The sequence below is a fragment of the Telmatherina bonti genome (assembly GCF_933228915.1).
Source record: "Telmatherina bonti genome assembly, chromosome: 1".
NCBI classification, from domain to species: Eukaryota; Metazoa; Chordata; class Actinopteri; order Atheriniformes; family Telmatherinidae; genus Telmatherina; species Telmatherina bonti.
The window spans coordinates 11775551-11796893 of NC_136619.1; the positions used below are offsets into that span (position 1 = coordinate 11775551).

A 21343-nucleotide genomic window follows, 5' to 3' on the forward strand; every position below is an offset into this window, starting at 1 on the left:
ACTGTCTCCAGTGCGCAGTAGAAATTTTTATATTTCAAGTATAATGCCGATCACAAATTTATTTAATTTGTCAAAGCAGCTAAGCCTACATTGACCAAAAGTACCAACATAATGCAGCCTTTTCATCTTTTATTAATGGTACCGAGTCCTTCTCCGTCCTGAGAGGATCAAACTAACAGCAGATTTGGACGCTGCCTCATCGCCCTTCATCACCAGAATCCCACTGGGTTGTTTTCTAACTGTGCACGTAAAGATCACGAGTTCTGGCATTTGTCACACTGGAGATTGTTACAGAATTTAAAATGACACCAGTGAGATACTTCAAGATTTAATTAAATATGGGAAGATTTAGAATAAATAAATAAATAAATAAGTCATACAAAGAAATCTTCTATAAATAAATGAAATATTTTAAATCTGTAATTTTTAGTCTACAAGTAGTTACAATCAAATATATCAAAATATCAAAAATTTAAAAAATGCAAATGAGCTTTTATTAAAGAAAAAGCTTTTTTTTCATGAGAATATAAAAGGCACCCATTACTTCTAACAAACAGGAACACACCATCCATACCAACCAATCAGATGAGCGGTGCCGCGAGAGCAGCTGAATGAGACGGCTGTCATCAGCTTGTCAGCAACACTAAAACCACCTAAACTCTGACTGGACATGTGATTGTTTTTTTTATTACAACATCTATGATTTATCTCTTGTTTCTATGATTTAAGAATTAGTTTATATACAGATTGACATTTATGTCTGCAGTTTGAATACCTTAGGGACTTTTTCAGACTTGAGTTTCCTCACGACCTCCCCCTGCTGCGCAACACGTTCATACAGGCCCGAAGAAGAGGAGGAGGAGGAAGAGGTGGAGGAGGGAGGGGTTGTGACAGGGGGGGAAGCTGAGGAGGCAGCTGTGACCATCCCTGGTTTATAATCCTGACCAGTGAGCTTTTTAAACTCCGCCTTGAGAGCGAGGAGCTGCTTCACCGCGGCGTCGATCTGGTCCTGGTACCAGTGACAAACGATTTTACAGTATTTAACACTGAACTCGACTCTCATGCAACGGGAACACACAAGGCTGGACGAGTCAGGTGGGACATGAGCACAGGACGAGGAGGCATGCGGCGTGTCATGTGAGAACTAACTAGACAAGCAACGAGGACTTTAAACATGATGGGATGAATAGATATTACGTGGATGAAGGAATCTGTAATCCAGGACATGAGCAGCAAAAACACAAACATTTGGACGTCGCCACGATGCAGAACAGAATCCCCATACCTTGGGTGCCTGCTCTGCTTTAAGCTTCCTGACCAGTTCGCCCTGCTGGGTGACACGAGTGTACGGACAGGAGGCAGCGTCTGTCGCAGGGGTGGGTGCAGATGGTGTGGAGGTGGGGGGAGCCATGCCGGGTTTGTAGTCGACTCCATTTTGCTGCTTGAACTGTGCCTGCAGAGTAAAGGAAAAATAAAACTGAAAATCTTTTTCGACACACAACTGAAGCTGCTCGTGTGTTTGAGCCGAAGCCGACAAACCTTTAGAGAAAGCAGCTGCTGAACGGCCATGTCTACTTCCTCTTTAGGAGCTTTGGCCGCCTTCAGTTGGCGGACAGCTTCGCCTTGAGCTACAATGCTGGAGAACAGATCAGCCGAGGTTGATGCAGGAGCTGGAGCGGATGCTGGAGGAGCTTTCACAGTGGAGGCAGGCTGAGAAAATAAGAGAGTAAAAATTCATTAGAAGCAGTTTCTTCCAGGAGATTATATCACTTGTTTTTGTTTTTTCCCTTCTTACTGTGTTTAATTGTATCCTGGTGTCTTTTAGTCTTGGACTAAAGTCTGTCAAAGTTTTTATTTGTTTAACTCTCTCTCTCTCTCTCTCTCTCTCTCTCTCTCTCTCTCTCTCTCTCTCTCTCTCTCTCTCTCTCTCTCTCTCTCTCTCTCTCTCTCTCTCTCTCTCTCTCTCTCTCTCTCTCTCTCTCTCTCTCTCTCTCTCTCTCTCTCTCTCTCTCTCACACACACACACACACACACACACACACACACACACACACACACACACACACACACACACACACACACACACACACACACACAAAAACAATCATGGCAACGCACGCTCTGCATTCACTGCTTCTTTATTCACTCATATTACTTATATGTTAGAAAAATGCACTAAAACAAACAAAACTAACTCACACTGAATCTATATAATGGAGAAAACACTGCCTGCTCGCCTCCAACTACCACGCTGACTTGATGTTGATAGTGGAGATCTGGCGGATAGTTTAGCAGCGTTCTGTGTCACATCATTTAGGTGTTTTTCTTTCTTCCAGTAAGACCTTTCTGCTTCTGTTTCACTTTGCAAACCATAGTTTATGTCTGGAACTGGGGGAGCGGTTATGGAAACCGGCCGGGCCTGTTGAAGCCACCGTGATCCAGAGCCAGTGTAGCGTTTAAGCTGTTTATATAAAGAAAGAATGGCGAAAAACTGAGCGGTGACACGGATGTGAATTTGAAGCAAAAAGGGAAGAACGTGAGCTCCTCTCATTTTACAACTCAACTCAGCTTTAATAGTTATTTTAACACAACCATTCCCCAAAACATAGTGTTGTGCATAATGGAAGAAAGCAACACAAGAAGGTAAAATTAACAGGGAAATAAAACCATACAATAAAATAATTGTTTATTGTGTAGAGTGCTGTGTAATGTTTCATAGCAACAATCATGTCCGTTCATGGAACATAGCTGCGTTCACAGTCGTTGGGTTTCATTCGACGTAGATGAACACAGAGTTCACAAACACCAGCTGTAGTGTTTTATCAGTATTATTATCATATCGTAGTTGCAGTTTTTATCATAATCATTTATTAAATTAGAATTTAACAATACATTATCATTCATAAGGGAGATTAATGTTAAAGTTTTTAACTTTCATTTTAAAACTAGACGAGTTATACTGAGATTTAGAGAAATGAGTTAAACACTAACTAAACCGTTTCCCTGCACTGTAGCTCTGAAAGGACACTTTAATGTGAATTAAAAGAGCTATTTATAAACAAGTGATAACATGGCTCTAGTGGAAACCTGGCATTTGAAAACCAACTCAGTTCCCAGCTGGACCCACCTTAGAACTGGTTCTGGCACCAAAAGACTGGAAATGCTTTGCAGGACTTACGGTGTTGCTGGGCGCCTGGCTCTTGCTTTTATCCTTGGATCCAGCGGTTGGCATCTCCTTGGTGTGACCGTCAGGAATGTAGATGAGGACACAGGGACTCTCCTTACAGCTGTTGGGACTGCAGGACGCAGGAAGATGTTCACACAGAAGGAAGCAGAGCAGGACGGGTGTGAAGATATTTTTCATCCACTTTTGTTTTTCTAATTTACCTGACGGGCTCGTAGGGCTGGTCGCAGATGTAGAAGCCCCGCCTCTGCAGCTGGATGATGTCGCCTTTCTTCAGGTTCTTCAGACAGGGATCTCCCAGCATCTTCTCCTCCAGCTGAGCGCAACACAGCCGAGAGATGACGTTATACAGATAAGAATAAAAGGCCGTAACACAAGCTGCACGCACAAAGAGCTCACCTTGCTGTTTTTATTAATGTAGTCCTTGAAGTCATCATCTTTGCCGAGGACGGCTTTTGTGATGATAGGCTGGTAGTTGACGCAGATGGTGGGCAGCAGGGGGGCGCCGCTGGTGTCAGCCAGCCACGTGATCTTTGTCGTCTTCTTGTAATCTTTGTTGTCCAGGTTGAGACGTGCTTCCATGGACAGGACTTTGCCATCGGCCGCTCTGAGCAGAGAGGAACGAGGAGATGTTGCACAACTGCACAAAGCTTGCAGACTCAAGTGAGCTGAGGAGCGATGAAACTCACTTGTTGATTTTGGTGATGATGAGGTTGCCCCAGTTGATGAAGGTGACCACCTCTCCCTCCTTGAATGTCTCAGCGTCAGCTCCTTCAATCATAACTTGCGGTCCGTACCAAACCTCCTTCATCCCCACATCAGCATTCTGGGCGGAGACAGAAATAACGTCTTCATCACTGAACTATGTCGTGTGTTGCTACAGACGTGACTTCGCAGGGATTCTCCCATGAGGGACAACAACACACAGAATTTATCCTAAACATGAAAACACTGCAACCATACAGCACCGTGTAACAAACTCATACCGGTGCTTTTCTATGCTTCATGGGCTGCTCTACTTTCCTTTTCTATTATGTCCATTTACTTTTATTTTTTTTATTGTGAGGCTTCCTTGGGTTTCCTGAAAGCTGCTTTAAATTAAATTACAGACGATCCTCAGTTTATGAACGAATTTCGTTCCTACTGCAAACGTAACCCGAAATTCTGCGCAAGTCAGATTTTTATCCTTAAATACCCGGTATTGCCCCCTTGATCACTGAATAACTATCTAAATACTTATAATATACATCATATTAGCAGAAAAACAGTACAGGCAAATAAAATACGCCTCCCTGTCATGCATTGTAAGAGCTTATATGGACCCTCAAAACTTTGTGCTTTTTTTTAATCTTTTTTTTAAAAAATGTACATTTATTTAATGAGCGTTGTAACGTCGAAACGACACAAGTTGAGAACCGCGTAACCCCAGGACCGCGTGCAATCAGTGTGGGATTTATGGAAAAAACAGAGGGAGGAGACATTTTAAAAAACTGGCAGCATGTTATCTTTCACGCAGGTTTCCTCATTCCAAAGTGGAAGAAAAATCTGGAAAATAAAAATAAAAGTCAGTATAAATGTTCCCAAAATTTTGGCCTATTTAAAAGATTCTTATGGTTTTTTAATCCTCTTACCAATAAAACTTAGCAGAACAGTCTGGTATGGGGAGGGATCTCAGTTTTGTTTGACCTTTTCCCCGCATATATAGTTTTATATATAACTTTATACAGCTTTATACATCAAAAGCGGCGGGGGGGGGGGGGGGGGGGGGGGGGGCAGCAGCAGCAGTTTTTTCCAGTGTGGTTTTATTTACTATAAATGGCAAATAAACGGAAAATCAAAAGTAGCGAAAAATATAAAGCATATTTGGGAAACAAAGATATTGAGAATGTTGTATTATGTCTTGATTTGACCATATTTTACTTATTCTTTTAGTACAGTATTACCCCACACTATCAAACAATAAGTACAATATTGCTTCTTTGTTTTTGCTACAAAAAGAGCCCAAAGAACAATTTACAAAGTAGAATATTGAGATCAGAACAGACTTTTATTTTATTAGGTTGATTGAAAATAATGTCTTGAGTTAAGCTTCACACGTTGATAATAATGTATAAATCTAAGAATAAAAACTGGTTGGATTTTAGACTCAGGTTTGCTCGATTAACTATGAAACAAAAGTATTTTTGTTGCAGGTGTTAAACTATGAATTTCATTGAATTTTACTCTGAAATGTTGTACAAGTATTGCTTTGTTCAAGAAAATGTTTAAAAAAAAAAAAAAAAAAAAGGAGTTATGTTTTAGAAGAAGACTGTAAAAGATAACTTTAGTTATTTCCTTTTTTACATCAAGGGAAGGTTCGTAGTGTCACTTTTAGGCACCAAATGGAAGGACATGTATAGAGGAGGCAGGTATCTTTCAGTTTTCCTCCACTTGCTCCTTTTCTTTTGTGGTATGGATGTGGTTGTGTTACATCCCATTACTTGTTATGTAATTCTGACTGTGTGATCTCCACTAGATCACTGGCTGACTGCCTCGTTTCCACCCTGCTACTGGCTGCACTGCTCCTTCCTCCTCATCATCTTCAGCTGGACCAGCTCGTCAGCTCTATTTAAGGAGCAGGCTGGAAATCATTCAGGCCAGCCGAGTGTTGATTGCTCAGTTTGCTTCACTTTGCTGTGGTTGTCAGCCAGGAAAGTGCTTGTGTGGTGAAGTACAGATTTGTACTTTGTATCTTTGTGTTTGTGAGCCCAGTATGGGTGTTTTGTAACTGTAGTTTTGCTTTCAATAGTTTGTCACCCTTTAGTTATTCTGGGTGTGACTTGTAGCAGGTGAAGCCTGTTACAACTTTCTTTTTGGGTCTTTATCCCTCCCTGGTTGTCACAAAGCAACTTTCATGCCTGCAAATAAACACCTTTTATTTAAAAGAACTATTTGTGGGTTTAATGCTTACAAACTTCTCTCCCTTTTCACTGGTGAGCTGGGGTTTGTAACGGGTATATATCAAAGAATGTAAACAAATGTAGCTATATAAACAATGAATGGAATAAATAAACAATGTCACAGACTTTTTTTTGTCATTAAGTCTTTGAATTAATTTAATTTTCCTTAATAGATAGACTAAGGAAACCTGGGTGAGTCTAACGACAGGTAGCACGTAGCAGCAGGGTGGACGCGCATCATATTCCCAAGTCTAAATGTAACGAATGATGCAGATTCCTAAAACTCACTCCAAAACAAAAGGTATTGGTCCTTCCTTCATCCGTCTTTACATAAAGAAAAACCTAATTACCAAATGATTTTTACCGCACGAGTTACTTCTACTTTGTTATTTTTGTTTAGATTGCTTTTAGCTTTGATTCACCCCACTGTGGTCGGTGTACTGTAAAAATTTAAACTGTCGACTGAAATCTCAGTTTCAACATGATGTCACACGTGTGTTTGTGAATAAAACAAATCTGTAGGAAACGGCGATCAGTCTGCCAACAAGCTGCTGTCTGATAACTTATTGGCTGCCGGCCCTTGCTAGAGCAGAGAGCCTGGTGCTGCTGGCGTAAGGGAGCATTTTGTCTCATCTTTCAGGACTGTGTAAAGTTACCAGTAAGTTCTGGGACAGCAGATGTGGAGGGCAGACGTCCGTGCTTTGGGACTTTGCACACTCTTGTCAACATGTTGGATCTCTGAAAGCACGTTTTGTGGATGTTTTGATGTGTGCACCCGGCCAAATCCGCTTTCCGTATACAGAAACCACAAAGGCACAAGAAGACGACTTAAAGATGTCTTTGGCAGCCGATGAGTTGAAGATTTAAACAAACGTAAAACCAATCAAGAATGTGGTGGAAAACTCTGTAGCAGAGAGAACAGTGTGCAGAAGAAACTCATACTGTTGAGTTTTTTTTTCACACCAGGTTTCTGTGTCATCAGTTTCTCAGAAAACTTTATTACAATGAACTCCCAAGTTGAAAAGGAAAAGGAAATTTATAAGCAACAAAACATGTGTAACCCATAAAAAAGATGGCATGTAGCAGCGTTTGAGGAATCCAGCTGTAGATTCACGTGACAGCGCGCCACTGCTCTCATTAGGAAAACTGAATCTTAAACTGGCTAATTCACTTTTTCCTCGTTTTTGGTAAAAATAAAATCTTGCAAATGAATAAATCTAATAATAATTAGGGGTGGGAAAATAATTAGGGGTGGGAAAATTGAATTGAAAAATCGAAAATCAGGATTTTTTGTTTCATAGTTTTAAAATTGATTTTTTTTTTTTGTTAAAAAAAATCCTCTTTTTTTTCAAGTAAATAAAATGAATCCACTATAAAATTTTTGTCTTTTTTTAAAAATTGTTTTTATTGATATTTTTACTTGTCTTCTTGGGCATTATATCAGCAGAATGGTGATCTGGCTACTATGTTGTTTTTTCCTAATTGAAATCAAGAAAAATGACGCGCAAAAAGAATTTTTAGACATTTTTTTTGCTTTTAATCTACAAAAATCAGCAATATCAAAAACTGTGAGAATCGCACTCAAAAAATCAGAATCGAATCGGGACAAAAGGATATTGCCACAGCCCTAATAATAAAAAATAATCTAACCTTTGGATGTTTGGCCACTTCTTTCATCTCCTCTGTCGCCTCTGGGACGGAAACAGGAACAACGTAGGAGCTGGACAGGGCCGTGTATCTGGGAGCTACAGGGTCGATCACCTAACACAGAAACACAGAATAAGAAACGCACAACGGTCAGTAAAAGAAACAGAGAAGTAGCGTTTACTCACAGCTTCCACATATGAACCATCTGAGTAATGAAAGGACAAAGCAGGAAATGATGAAAATTAAGGAGTTTTATTTTGAAACAAAGCCAAACAAAAACCCACCCAAAGAAAGTTCCAGCTCTGAAAATGGCAAAATGAAGAAGGTAAGTCACACGAGGAGAGAGACGAGCCCAACTCATAAGTAAATCAGGTCTGTTTGCAGGTTTGGGACACAAGCTTTTATTCAGCCACCATCCACTTCTACCATTTTACCAGCCAGCTTCAGCGTTCGAGACAGTTTAGTTACTTCAGTTTACTAAACGTCAACCTGTCGGGGTGGAGAGCAAGCGGGCAGTCTGCTGTGATGGTCAAAGCAGCTTTAAATGTGTCCACTGATCAATAACCAATTCATTGCTTCGATTCACTGCCTCCCTGTCCCAATCAGAGCTCTCTCCCCTCATTCATTCAGGAGCTGGCTCGGCCACCGCAGCTCAGCCTGCCCACTCTGTCCTCTCAGCTGATCGAAGCAATCGATTACCTGACTGAGGGGGAAAGGAGCTGCTGAGAATACCAAGACAATAAGAAATGTTCAGCACTTCTGCTCTTCAGGCAACCTGAGCAATCCCAACTTGTTATAGGGAATAAAAATATATATTTTTTAAAATTTCTTTTTGATACAAAAGCCAGAATATTCAAAGCATTTAAAACCGATTAACAGAGAAACTTGAGGAAACTATTATTTTGTCTGTACAGATTATCGATACACAAGTCTTTCCATAAAAAAAAAAAACAAATGCTTTCCAGTTTTCATGAGAACACATAAAAATGATAAATAAAAGGCCAGCTTCAGAAAAGAGGATATAGTTTAGGAATAAGTCAAGAAAAGTAAATTAAGTATTAGAAATGGTTAAATTAAGTTTGTTTTTTGGGAAAAAGAAAAAAAAAAGTCAGATATTTGTATTTTTCATAATCAAGTCTCTTTTTGGGAATTGATCAAACCCAAACCAGAGATTTCAGTGTTTTACTGTAACTTTTGCTCAGTTTAAATCACACTTCTTTGTCTCACATTTCTCTCCAAACATTTGTGTGGCTGGTAAAACAGTTCAGCTGCAGGTGGACTTTCAGGCTCTGTAAGCCAGCACAAGATGGAAGCAGCGAGGGTGAGAATGAGGAAGAGGAGGACGTGGTGGAAGAGTACCTTCAGATAGCTGACTGGCAGCTTGGAAACAGAAGAGTGAGATGCTGTTTAATGTCAGATACAAGGAGGGAGGAACAGAGAGAGGAAAGAGGCAGAGACACATTTAAGAATGGACCGATCAGTTCATTTTATCCTGTATGCGTTTCTCTTGTCACAACCTCAAATAAAACCAAACTTTGTTCCTTTTCCTTTGGAAAAAAAAAAATCACTAAAACGCAATCTGCTAATCTTTTAATTAACTAGGGGTGAAAATATGGCATCATGGCTGGCAGAGCCAAAGAAAATCAAAGCTCCAACTATGAATACATGTCTGAATGGTAACGCAACAAAACACAGCAAATCAGAAAAGCAGAAGCAGAACTGGAAGGTAAATTAGGTTTTTTTTTTAAGAGCGTACAAAAAAACCAAAAAAAAAAAAATCACAGCAAAGCAAAATATAAGATCTGCTATAAACCAAATTAGACTGCACCCCAGATTCAGATTATAACTCATGTCTAATTTCTCCAACACAGCTAGGAAGCAGCTAATGTTAGCCGTTTTATGTTACAACGTCACTGTGTAAGACAACCGCACAGACACAGAGGAAAAGACAACAAATTATCCTCAAATATTACATTTATCTACAATACATAAAACAAATACAACTCTGCCAGTGGCTTAAAGCCTAAAATCTGAGCTGACAATGGGAATTATCACAGAAATTTAAAGGATTTAATGAATTTGCCAAAGCAGCTTTTAGCACGTCACCTTTCTTCTACGTTTTATGAATTATTTCCATGAACTGAATCAGTTTGAAGAATCATGGCGACTCCTTCCATTCAACTTTATGCACAACTTTACAACTAGCTTCAACAACACATATGAGGAATGCAACATATGAAAATAAAATTATTGGTAACCACATTACAACATATTTGCCCCATGCTAACTAGCACCATGCTAACATCAAGCTCTTTCAGTAGAATGAGACTGTCTGAGAAAAATCATGGGAAAACAGGCAAGGAGGAGCTCAACATGCACATGAAGCCCTTTCACTAATAAACACTAACTATGACCAAGTCTGTCAGAACATCAATATTTATCATATCAACAACACTGGGTTCACTTTCTACCCGACTCTGGGGTGAAGCTAGTGCTAGCAAGGAAAGCAAATTCTGAATATGAGCTAATATGTGACAAAAAATGAGTCGGCATGTTTGGTTTCTGATTTTTTTAAAATGATTTAATACTGTAAATGATGTGGGGGTGGTGAGGCAGGGGCAGAGGAGATGGCAGATGAAAGCACGTCACAAAATGAGAAACGCAAATAAAAACGGAAGCCATGCTAGCAGGGAGTCCTACGGAAAATCCTTTTAATGTGTTGAAGAAGAGCTTCAACCTGTCAGATTCTGCCATGTTCTTTCATTACATCTGTTTATAATTACTGGCTGAAGCTGGATGACCCCCAAAATGTAAATGACTATAAACGAGGCCTTAGTAGAGGGACGGGAAACTCTGGTGTTCTGTAGGATTGGCAAAGGAAACCACAAGTTCATATTTACAGATTTATCTGTCAATTTAGGCTTCTTTGTGAAAACAGCATACAAATTAAGCCTAACTCAAGTTGTTTACCCTAACCCTAAAAAACATGACAGAAGACTTTAATCTTAGTAAACTATCACACGTTTCATGCGACACATTCAATGGTACGCATGCGCATTTAGCCAAGATATAGATTATAGATTAGATTAGATGATTGAAATTAGATATTCTAATGGGTGTGATAAACCGACAAAACACCGGTCCTCAAGGTCCACAGTCCTGCAAGTCTTGGCAGTTTCCCTGCTCCAACACTCCTGACTCAAATTAATGACTAGTAGACTTTAGCTTTAAGTTCTGCACAAGTCTGCTTATTAAGTCTGAAGTGTGTCCAGTAGGGGTGGGAAAATCGAATCGAAAAATCTTTTTGTTCAAAAATATCGATTTTTTTTTTCCAAACAAATAAAAAATAACCCTTACTAAAATTAGTCAATTTTATTGTTTTTAATTGATGTTTTTACTTGTCTTCTTGGACATTATAGCAGCAGAATGACGGTCTGGCTTACTGTGTTGTTTTTTCCTCATTGAAATCAAGAAAAAGGACGAGCAAAAAAAAAAAAAAAAAAAAAAAGTTTTGTACATTTAGTTTGTTTTTAATCAACAAAAGTCAGAAATATCGAAGAATTGTGAGAATCACAATTTAAATCGAATCGGCACCCAAAAAAATCGGAATTGAATCGGGACAAAAGCATATCGTCACAGCCTTAGTGTCCAGCGAGTTGCAACAGGAAAACTCCCAACACTTGCAGCACTACAGCCCCCAAGGACCAGAGTTGACCAAACCTGCCTGAGTATAAACCAGAGTTTCAGGACCCCCTGTCCTGCATGTTTTAATCGTCAACCCTACTAGAACACACCTGAATGAAATAAAAGGCTTGTTAACAAGCTGCAAATATTTATCTGAATTATCTGAATAACAGTATTAAACTGTATCATTATTTATTCAACAAATCTCAGCAAAAAAGCAGAAAAAGTGTGTGAAAAACGAACAGTCTTACTAACGTAAGGGACTGGAACCTACAACCCACAGGCGCCGTCTATCAGAGCAGAGGCACAGGCAGTTTGCTGATCTGGAGCGTTCAGGTCTTTGCGTGACAAGAAAGAAAAAAAAACATGAGTGCTCTAATTTTAGAGCAGCAACTGCTGCTTCTCGTTCTTGGAAAGAGTTAAAAGCTGATTTCCAAACAATTTGGCATTATATTGTTCTACAACGACCAGAGTTATTCACGCGTGGAAGTGGGCGATCATGCGAGTTTATCTCAAAGTTAAACAGCACAATGTTGGGAAAAAAACATCTCTGTCTCTGCAAGTCTTCGCTGTTTGATGTAAATGTTTATGACAGCACAGTTAGAAAAGGACCGAACAAACATGGCTTGCTTTGACAAGTTGCCAGCAGAAAGCTTTTCTCTCAAACATAACATGAAAACCTGGATTCATACAGCTGCATAACAAACCACAACAGGTTTCCTGCACAACTGAGACCAAAGAAAAGACGTCTGACTAGTAAAACCATTTCTGATTAGTAACAACTAAATCAACATCAGAAATGTAGCTCGTTCTGCTGAAATGTTACTCCATCACTATTCATTCCTACTGACAAAGTCACTTTGCATCGTCTAGCTGAAAGTCACAAACATCTGCAATCACACCGTGGTTCCCAACTTTTTGTCCACAACGGCTCAGTTGTTATACAAGACCATGGTAATTACCGCTTCACTTATTCATACGTCTTTACAGCCACAGATTGAGTTACTTTTCCAACTGCTGTCTTATTATACCCACATGGACTGATTACATACAGGAGTTAAACTAACAGCTAAAGCTTTGATTGATTGATTGATTGAACTTTATTTATCTCACAGTGGAGAAATTCCATTCCAGTACAACCAGTCCAGGATAAGACAAAAACATTCATATACATAAACAGGATGAGGCAGACTGAGGCAGCAGCCACTGAGCGGCGCACCTTTCTTGTAGATCGGAAAGAAAAATGTGCCGTAGGGGGAAAAAAAGGGCCGAGACGCTTGGCTGAAATCCTTTCACACAACAGGACTGTAAACCTAAACGTAGAAGCAAACCAACAGAATATTCACTAAAAAAAAAAAAGAAAAGAAAAAAAGAAGCTACAATTTCCTAGTCAATGCATGAATTTACCTCTGAAATAAGGCAACGTAGTTTATATCACAGCAAACGCTGTTTACTGAATCCCAAGACATCTTTTGGTTTTCACACACCGTTTCTGCATTTTGGTTTATCAATTCATACAACATGATAATGAGCATCCAAGAATGTATTTACCTCCACAGACACCTATTAATGACTAGTTTCTTTTTTTTAAATGATGTCCTGATATATGAAACCAGAGAATTGACAGGCAGTAATTTCCCGTAACACAAATTCAAGTGTTTTAGAGTTTTATATGGAAGCATACAGCGCCTACCATGGTGGCCAAATAACCAAATAAACACACACTTTGTATTTATTTGTGCTGCGGCAGGGAAGTTGAATGGGATTAAACAAAAACTGAACCAACTTTTTGATCTAAATTTTACTTTGTTTTAGCATTGAGTGATTATTTTCAAAATGTACCTTCTTATTAAAGGACCAGATCTTGTCCCACTCCATGTTTACCACTGACCTGGAGCCACCCTACAAAAGCAAAGGAACATTTACAAGTACATCTAGACACAGATTATTTCATTCATAATGAGCAAAAATGAAAATATAAACTGATTTCTAAAATGATTACAGAGGCAGGAAATATTATTTCCTATATAAGCACACATGCCGTTAGTCCCATCACACCTCCGCTGTAGCTGACAGACGTACCTGCGCTGCTATGAACTGTTTAAGACCCTCCACGGTCATTCCCCTCCGCAGGACTCCTCTGACAGTCGGGAACCGAGGATCGTCCCTGGAAGATGAAATCAGTTTAAGGACGAATGGAAGCAGAGAAATAAAACTGATTTAAAGTGAACCTACCATCCATCGACGTATCCCTGATCGACGAACCAGGTGAGCTTCCTCTTGGACAGCACAGTGTTGTTGAGGTTGAGTCTGGCGTACTCCCAGATGTAAGGCTTCCTGAGGCGCAGAGCATCGATTATCCAGTAAAACTGCTCGTCTCGGTCGTGGTACTCGGTGGTCCTGAGAGCATGGGTCACACCCTCTAAACTGTCCACGATAGGACAGGCAAAGTCGTACGTTGGGTAGACTCTGGAGAAATAAAAGGTTTAAATAATCAATTTCAGAATCACCACAATATTTACATAAATAATTCAGATGTTAATGTGCAACCTTGGAAATCACAACATCCACTTAATTTCATAACTGGCATATGAACTAAATATATGGGTACCTTAACTTATAGAGCTGTGACGATATGCTTTCATCCCGATTCGATTACGATTTTTTTGGGTGCCGATTCGATTTAAATTGCAATTCTCACAATTCTTTGATATTGCTCATTTTTATAGACTAAAAACAAAACAAAAAAAAGTACAAAACTTTTTTTTTTTTGCTAGTTATTGTTCTTCATTTCAATTAGGAAAAAAAAACACGTCTTCTTGGGCAATATAGCAACAGAATAATAAGTAAAATGATCAATAAAAAAACAATATAAATGGTTAAAGCAGTGGCAGAAACATGTAATTTTAAATATATATGTCATTTTAAAACAAAATAAAGTGCTTTTGCATGATGTAATAAATGCAACGTATGAAAATACGTGCTGTAGGGGGGGACTTTTCAAATGATGAAATAAATTTGTGGTACTACTACCTTTTGTGGCGACACTTTTGCGACATACTTTGCATAAGACAGTTGTTTGGTCAACATCCTCTCTCCGGTATCCAAACCTCCGCCAGATGAAGGATCCTGTACTATTTTTCTTAGGAACAAATTCTTCCTCCTCCAGTTTTTGTAAGTCACGCTGCTACTGCTACCGGAGTTCTCTGCTAGAACAGCTGCTACACGCTGCCTCTCGTGACGTAGCACGTAGCTCACGTTCTGTGCGTAACTAGGTGCGCTTGCTTTAACTCTCTGTGCAAAGCGGTGCAGAGAGCCGAGGAGGAGGGAGGAAACCCCGCCCACAGCTAAAAAAAAAAACTGCGTGACAACAGGATCCTTGAATATGACGAATATAGACATTTTCTATATCGCACAGGGGACTAGCCACGATATCTCGAGTATATTCAATATATTGCCCAGCACTAGGACCCCATGACAAACATGTTATTTGGGTTTATGTAAACACAGCCAAAGGATGATAAAAGTCAGATACTTGTAGGTGTTTCCGGTGCGGGGGTGGGGGGTGTTCTTGCAGCGGTAGAGGGTGGGGTCTCTCATGCAGCCGTTGTTGGAGTTCATGTCAATCTTGGCTCTCATGCAGCAGGTCTGGCCGTGCTCCGTCCCGGCTTTCATATCCGCCCACATCTTCATGTTCTGCTCCACAGCTGCAGGAGAGAGCGAGGACATGATGCATGTCAGTTTGCAAGTCGTGCATCTTCAGCGTTTACAGCGCAGCACTGATGGCGGTGGGTTTCCTCGGACGTACTGTTGCTTCTGCATTTGGACTCAACACGCTGCTCCCTCTCCTGCTTCATCTGCTCAGGAGGGGTGTCGTCGATGTAGGCTTTGCCCTCTGCAAGCAGCTGCTCTGCCATCTTCATGATTGTTGGAAAATGGTCACTGGTGTAGGTGAACTGGTCTGGTTTGATCTGGAGCATGGCAACATCTTCCAGGATCACCTGCGGCGAATTTTTATCCACAGAAAATAAATCAACCGTTCTGAGACGTTTTTTCTTCACCCGTTTGACATAAAGAAGCTCGGCTTTCACTTTCTACAAGTAGGAAGGAGATCAAACACCAAATTCACCTTCTCAAAGTCCTCTTTCTCCTTCTCGGGGTTGGTGTCATCGAAACGCATGATGAGCTTGCCTTTGAAGGTGACCTGGTAGTGCTGGTTGAGGAGGGCGGCCTTGGCGTGACCGATGTGCAGATACCTGTTCACATAGAGGCAGAAGGATGACCCCGGTTAGGAAAAGCTAACTGGAGCTTCTTCTACAGCGCAGATCAAGCCTTACCCGCTGGCTTCAGGAGGGAATCGAACCACCACCTTCCCCACTTCAGCTCCTGGCAAATCCACAAACTTCCCAACATCCTGCTTCTTCTCATCGGACTGCACATAAACAGAGACACACATGACAGTCATAACATGCAAATAAAATGATCATTTATTCTTAAAGCTACCTGAGCCGCATGTTTTAGCTCTTCATGTCGTCAGGGGCAACATCAGGGGTTTACTGGCTGCAACACAGCGAGACAAAACTATCCTCTGATTTATAACCATAAAGCATAAAATCCATTAGTAGACCAGATGCTAGATCGTATTTTAAAGAAAAAAGGTACACACTTGCTATAATGGTAGTGGTGAAACCCAGACCGAGTTGCTACTCTGAGGACTTGAACCTCAGTCCTTCAAGTTCAATCATAAAATGCGTAAATAATAAGTAATAAGCTCTATTAAGAAACTAAGCCGACACTCTTTAACATTATGACCACATCGTTACACTGACTTCACCTGGACCATTGGTGCATCTCTTCTTTGTCAGTCTGTAGATTTGCTGCTGTATTTAGGATCATTGTTTCTTTTGTATAAAATTACATTTAATACAACAGTGGATAGTTTCTCTGATCTTCGATCAGCCTGGATCTAGGGTGAAACTTCAGGGACTCCTTATGATGCTGGCACCTGCTATAATGCATCATGTTGTACCGGACCAGAAGATTTTTTTCTCATCATTTTCTGATATGTAAAACTGAAAGAGTGTTTTCTTTGTATCAGGACGTAAATAAAACTTACATTTGATTTGGTCATTGGAGCTCTCTTACTGGTGTACTTGCTTCCCACAGCAGAGAAGGGAACCTGTGAACTGAGGAAAGAGAACCAGCGGCTGACATGGGGGAAGGACTTGCACTGGCTCGGCCATTCACCGCGACCTGCAGAGGAAAGAAACATGACGGGTCGAGCTTTGTCTTACATGCTGAGACGTCAATCTGAAACCAGAGAAAGACTTGCACCCTGGATGGTACCGACCTTTGATGGCAGCCCAGACAGACAGATCAGCCAGGGTGAGGGCACGCCCGACCAGAAAGGTCCGCAGGGAGAGGGCCTTGTCGAGTTCACCCAGTGCTGCCGTCAGACTGGGCTGATCACACAAACGCCGAGCGCTGAACTCCAGCCAGTGGTCCACCTGAAGACACAGTTTCCAATCAGAATCTATAGTACTGTAAATGTTATCAAACAGCGCAGATGCTCACCTCAGTCTGCTCCATCATGTTGGCTCCATAAAGGCCGAGAGCCGGAGCCACGCGGGCCAGGTATCGGCTGATGGAGTTTGCATCACTGAACTGGACTGAACTGAGAAGAGAAAGAGACATTCTGTGTGTTCACATTTTTCTTTTGTAAAGAATGTAACTCCAACTTAATCGTCACATCATTTAGCAATTTCCCCTTTATTTTTTGTTCACTTCATATTTTATATTAATCACACCTACTCTGAGATGTGAAGCTTGTTGTCTTTGCCTTCCTCCACCGACACCTGCACAGTGCTCTTCACATGCTCTGCAGCCAGAAGCGCCCCTGCCACCATAAGTAAAAAGTATTATTTGTGTCTTTCATTCATTCATTTTCCTAACCACTTACTCCAGTTCAGGGTTGCAGGGAAGCTGGAACCTATCCCAGCAGTCTTAGAGCGAAAGGCAGGGTACACCCCGGACAGCTCACCAGTCCATCGCAATATTATTTGTGTCATTTTCCCATTTACAGCGCAAAAAAACCTGCCTAAGTGTGGTTTTAAAAACACATAATGTTCCATTAGTGAGTATAGAAGTGTTCAGAAAAGCCCAGCTTGCAGCTTTATAGATCTGGAAACCAGCTGAACTGGTTCTGTGATGTTAAGCACACACTTTACTTTGTTTTTCAGTCACGCTGATCTGTCAGCAATCAGTTATTCAGCACCTTTCTAATGCAATGCAGAAAGGCATGCCACAGATGTGCTGTCTATCTTTCAACATGTAAGTGAAGGAAAAAAATGTTTACATACATCATAGCTTGCTGGAGAGGAGACTAAATACTATATGTGACACTTTGTTTATTTGATGCGATATGTGATTTACGTGAACATTTATAAACAATATTCATCCAGTCATGACAGAAAATATATTATTATTCAACATTATTTCCACTGAAGCCTTACATTTTCAATGGAAACAAACATTACTGGCGTTAGAATTAGGGCTGTGATGATGTGCTTTTGTCCCGATTCAATTCGATTTAAATTGTGATTCTCACAATTCTTTGATATTGCTAATTTTTGTAGATTAAAAACAAAAAAAATGTATAAAACTTTTGTTTTTGCTCGTCATTTGTCTTGATTTCAATTAGAAAAAAACAACACAGTAGCCAGACCATCATTCTGCTGCTATAATGCCCAGGAAGACAAGTAAAAAGACCAATAAAAACAGTAAAAATGACAAAAATTTTGTAATGGATTATACTTATTTATTTGAAAGGAAAAAAAAAAAAAAAGATTTTTTTTAACAAAAAAAATCGATTGTAAAATTGTGAAGCCAAAGATTCCAGATTTTTTATTTTCCCACCACTAGTTAGAATGATTTTCTAATACTTTCTATTGTGCTGCCATACATAATGAGACCAACAGATTCCTGTCAACAAAATAAACTTTTTGTTTCAAAACAGCTATATAGAAAAAAATAAAATAAATCAAGAAGTGTATGTTACTTGACAGCAAAGTAAGTGTGCTGCTGCCCCCCCAAAAAACAAAAAACTAAAGATAAACTAGAACCTGCATTTATATAATTTAGACTCCTGCCGACGTTTCCTGCTGCTTGCATCAGCCTGTTAGTCTTAGAATGACCACAAGAGGGCGCTGCTTCACCCACCGTAATGGCTAGTCATTAAATGGGCTAATTCAACTAAAAACTCTGTATAATACCCACTGAAAAGCTTTTAAAAGACACAGTCATGCTGCAAAATACTGTGGAAATTCACCAGGTTATAATATATTAAATAAATATAACAATGACAACAATATAACAGTTCTTAAAACGCCTCAGGCTAAAAAGCCGAGCTAACAAAGCTAAGCGAGTTACACTGAATTATTGACTCAGTGTGTACATTTTCAAGTTCATAAAAGCTTTTCTGTGTTTTAAACAAAATTCCTTTGGGTTTTACATTTAAAAGTCTGGGTGCAGACTGAAAAGTGGTAGATTTGAGTAGATGAGAAGCTTACAACCTTCTCACATGTTGTGGTTTTGTGACTGCCACGCCGACATCCACAGCTAGTTTTGACTTTTTACAAACCCAATTCTGATCAGGAATAAAATGAGAAAACTCCCTCTTCATCCACATTTATGGACATCCAGAATAACCACTTTCACTCCCATACAGATCAAGTCTTTACCACGTTGGAAATGTTTAATTTAAAATCAGGTCTAAATTTTAAGTCATTGTTAAATTAATCTGGTATCCTGAATAAACATGTGATAAAACTACATCTTTGTTTTTAGTTATATTTTTAAGATGTGCTACTACAAATATTATGTTACATCTAATATCTCAATTTGGTGTAGAAATTTGTTTTACATAAATTTACATAAACGTAAACAGCTTTCTATATTTGTTGTTTTAGCATGCTAAGAGCTAACCCAGCTGACTGTACTGTAACCGGATGCATGACAGCATCTATTTATACATCGATCTCAGAATTCAACTCACCTAACGGCGGGTTGCTGGAGTTAATAGTTAGATTAAGCGCCATCCTAGCAGATCCGTCTTTTAGTCAGATGTTGGAGAATGATAGAGAACAGTAAAGTGAACAGACATGCAAGACTTCACTACTCCACGCTGCAGCAGCCAGAAGAAGAAGTTTTCATCGCTGGTTAACCAGCAACATGTGCAACACCGCCCCCAACAGGCCAAGAGGAGAAGCGTCTAAAATCATCTTCTTAGGTGTTCATAGGCGGTTTGCAAACAACGAATAGGTCCTTTATCGCCTCCAATGGGCGAATAAAGTAAAGTAAAGTTAAATTAAATTAAATTAAATTAAATTAAATTAAATTAAATTAAATTAAATTAAATTAAATTAAATTAAATTAAATTAAATTAAATTAAAACCTTTGTCCTCTTAAATACACTACCTCATTTTTTATCTTTTCCTCAGAAATTTTAGGCACTGGTTCTATTTCTTCCACCTAGAAACGATCTACCACCTAAAAAGACAATAATTTCATTTTTTCATGTATATTTTCTTGTCAACCATGCTCATGTTAGTTTTTCTTTTATCATTTCCATAATCAGGTCGTCAATATCTTTATACCACATATGCTGCTGTTCAAATCTCTTAGGAAACATTCATTTTTTAAAATAGTATTTCCTCCAATGAGCCATACTTCCTTGTTCATTTTAAAAGTGATCTTGAACATGTTTCTTCTTTTTGAATGTTGCTAAATAAAACTTGTTGGCTTCCTTTTCCATTTGGATTAATTAATTAATTTATTCATTCATTCATTCATTCACTCATTCATTCATTCATTCACTCATTCATTCAGTTTTACCACTATATTCAGGCGGGTGGTGGGGCACACCTGGACAGGTCGCCAGTCCATCACAGTGGTGTCCTTTCATTATTTTAATATATAATAATAATAATAATAATAATAATAATAATAATAATAATAATAATAATAACTGAATTCCACTGCTTACAGTAAAAGCTTCTGACTGAGACAGTAAAATGAGATAGGTGGTCATTTCCTAAATTGAGCGACAATAAAACAGGAATTAAATAAACGTCTCCTGCATCTCTGAAAAAACAACAACACAAGATCCAGTGGAAAAGATATTTTCAATTTTTAGCCTGTTATGAAGGACCATTGGTGCTTGAATGTTTATCAGTATGAATGTCAGAAACTTCTGCTTTCAGAAACCATGTCATTTTATTATAGGTAATAATAGTTTTATTCTCCCCAGTTGAGTAAATGTTTGAATCTATCATCTGTACTTTGCACATAATGAGCATAAAACCTTTTTAGAGGAATAACTGTAAACATTTATTAATATCTGAGGTTTTGATGTGAAAGCCAAGAATTTCTGATAGTAGTGAATCAATAATGATTTATTCCAATATTCTTTGTTGCATTAAAACATGAATGACCAAGCAAGTAATACTGCATATAACATGATACTAGTTTCCGCAGCCAAAGACATGAAAGATACTTTCAGATTCTTTGTATACAGTCTATGGTTGCAGCTTGCGTCTGCTGTTGTGGCAGAACCTTGAAAGCGGAAAGATGTTTCCAGCCGGAGTGTTTATCCTGTGCGCCTCATCCTGCACATTGCTGCAGTGTTTATTGTTCAGGAGAAAGTTTCTTATCACTGGACTTATAAATCTGTTCAGTCATACTGAGGTTAATCCGCGCTGCTGCTTCAAAAACAGACTTGGTAAAGGAAATATTACGTTCAATCAGTAAATTAGTTTCGCTTTTACGCATAAAATCAATTTTCCCTTTTTCAGTTAGTTTCTCATGACTTAATGCAAAGTAAACACATTAT

The 21343-nt window shown here is 39.3% G+C and overlaps 1 protein-coding gene across 1 annotated transcript in view; it reads right to left on the reverse strand.

Moving 5' to 3' along the window:
* Positions 1 to 19657, reverse strand: part of eprs1 (glutamyl-prolyl-tRNA synthetase 1) — a 28624-nt gene extending 8967 nt beyond the window's left edge. Inside the window, exons 1-20 of the mRNA XM_079240709.1 lie at positions 19508 to 19657; positions 17266 to 17350; positions 17029 to 17128; positions 16805 to 16961; positions 16571 to 16707; positions 15792 to 15886; positions 15584 to 15710; positions 15263 to 15455; positions 14990 to 15161; positions 13690 to 13923; positions 13537 to 13621; positions 13297 to 13356; positions 7774 to 7884; positions 3874 to 4010; positions 3584 to 3791; positions 3388 to 3500; positions 3179 to 3296; positions 1540 to 1710; positions 1286 to 1453; positions 776 to 1009 (exon numbers count right to left, since the gene is read on the reverse strand). Coding sequence (XP_079096835.1) covers positions 776 to 1009; positions 1286 to 1453; positions 1540 to 1710; positions 3179 to 3296; positions 3388 to 3500; positions 3584 to 3791; positions 3874 to 4010; positions 7774 to 7884; positions 13297 to 13356; positions 13537 to 13621; positions 13690 to 13923; positions 14990 to 15161; positions 15263 to 15455; positions 15584 to 15710; positions 15792 to 15886; positions 16571 to 16707; positions 16805 to 16961; positions 17029 to 17128; positions 17266 to 17350; positions 19508 to 19550 — 2748 coding nt within the window. The 5' untranslated portion in view covers positions 19551 to 19657. The remainder of the gene's footprint in view (positions 1 to 775; positions 1010 to 1285; positions 1454 to 1539; positions 1711 to 3178; positions 3297 to 3387; positions 3501 to 3583; positions 3792 to 3873; positions 4011 to 7773; positions 7885 to 13296; positions 13357 to 13536; positions 13622 to 13689; positions 13924 to 14989; positions 15162 to 15262; positions 15456 to 15583; positions 15711 to 15791; positions 15887 to 16570; positions 16708 to 16804; positions 16962 to 17028; positions 17129 to 17265; positions 17351 to 19507) is intronic.
* Positions 19658 to 21343: the final 1686 nt, after the last annotated feature.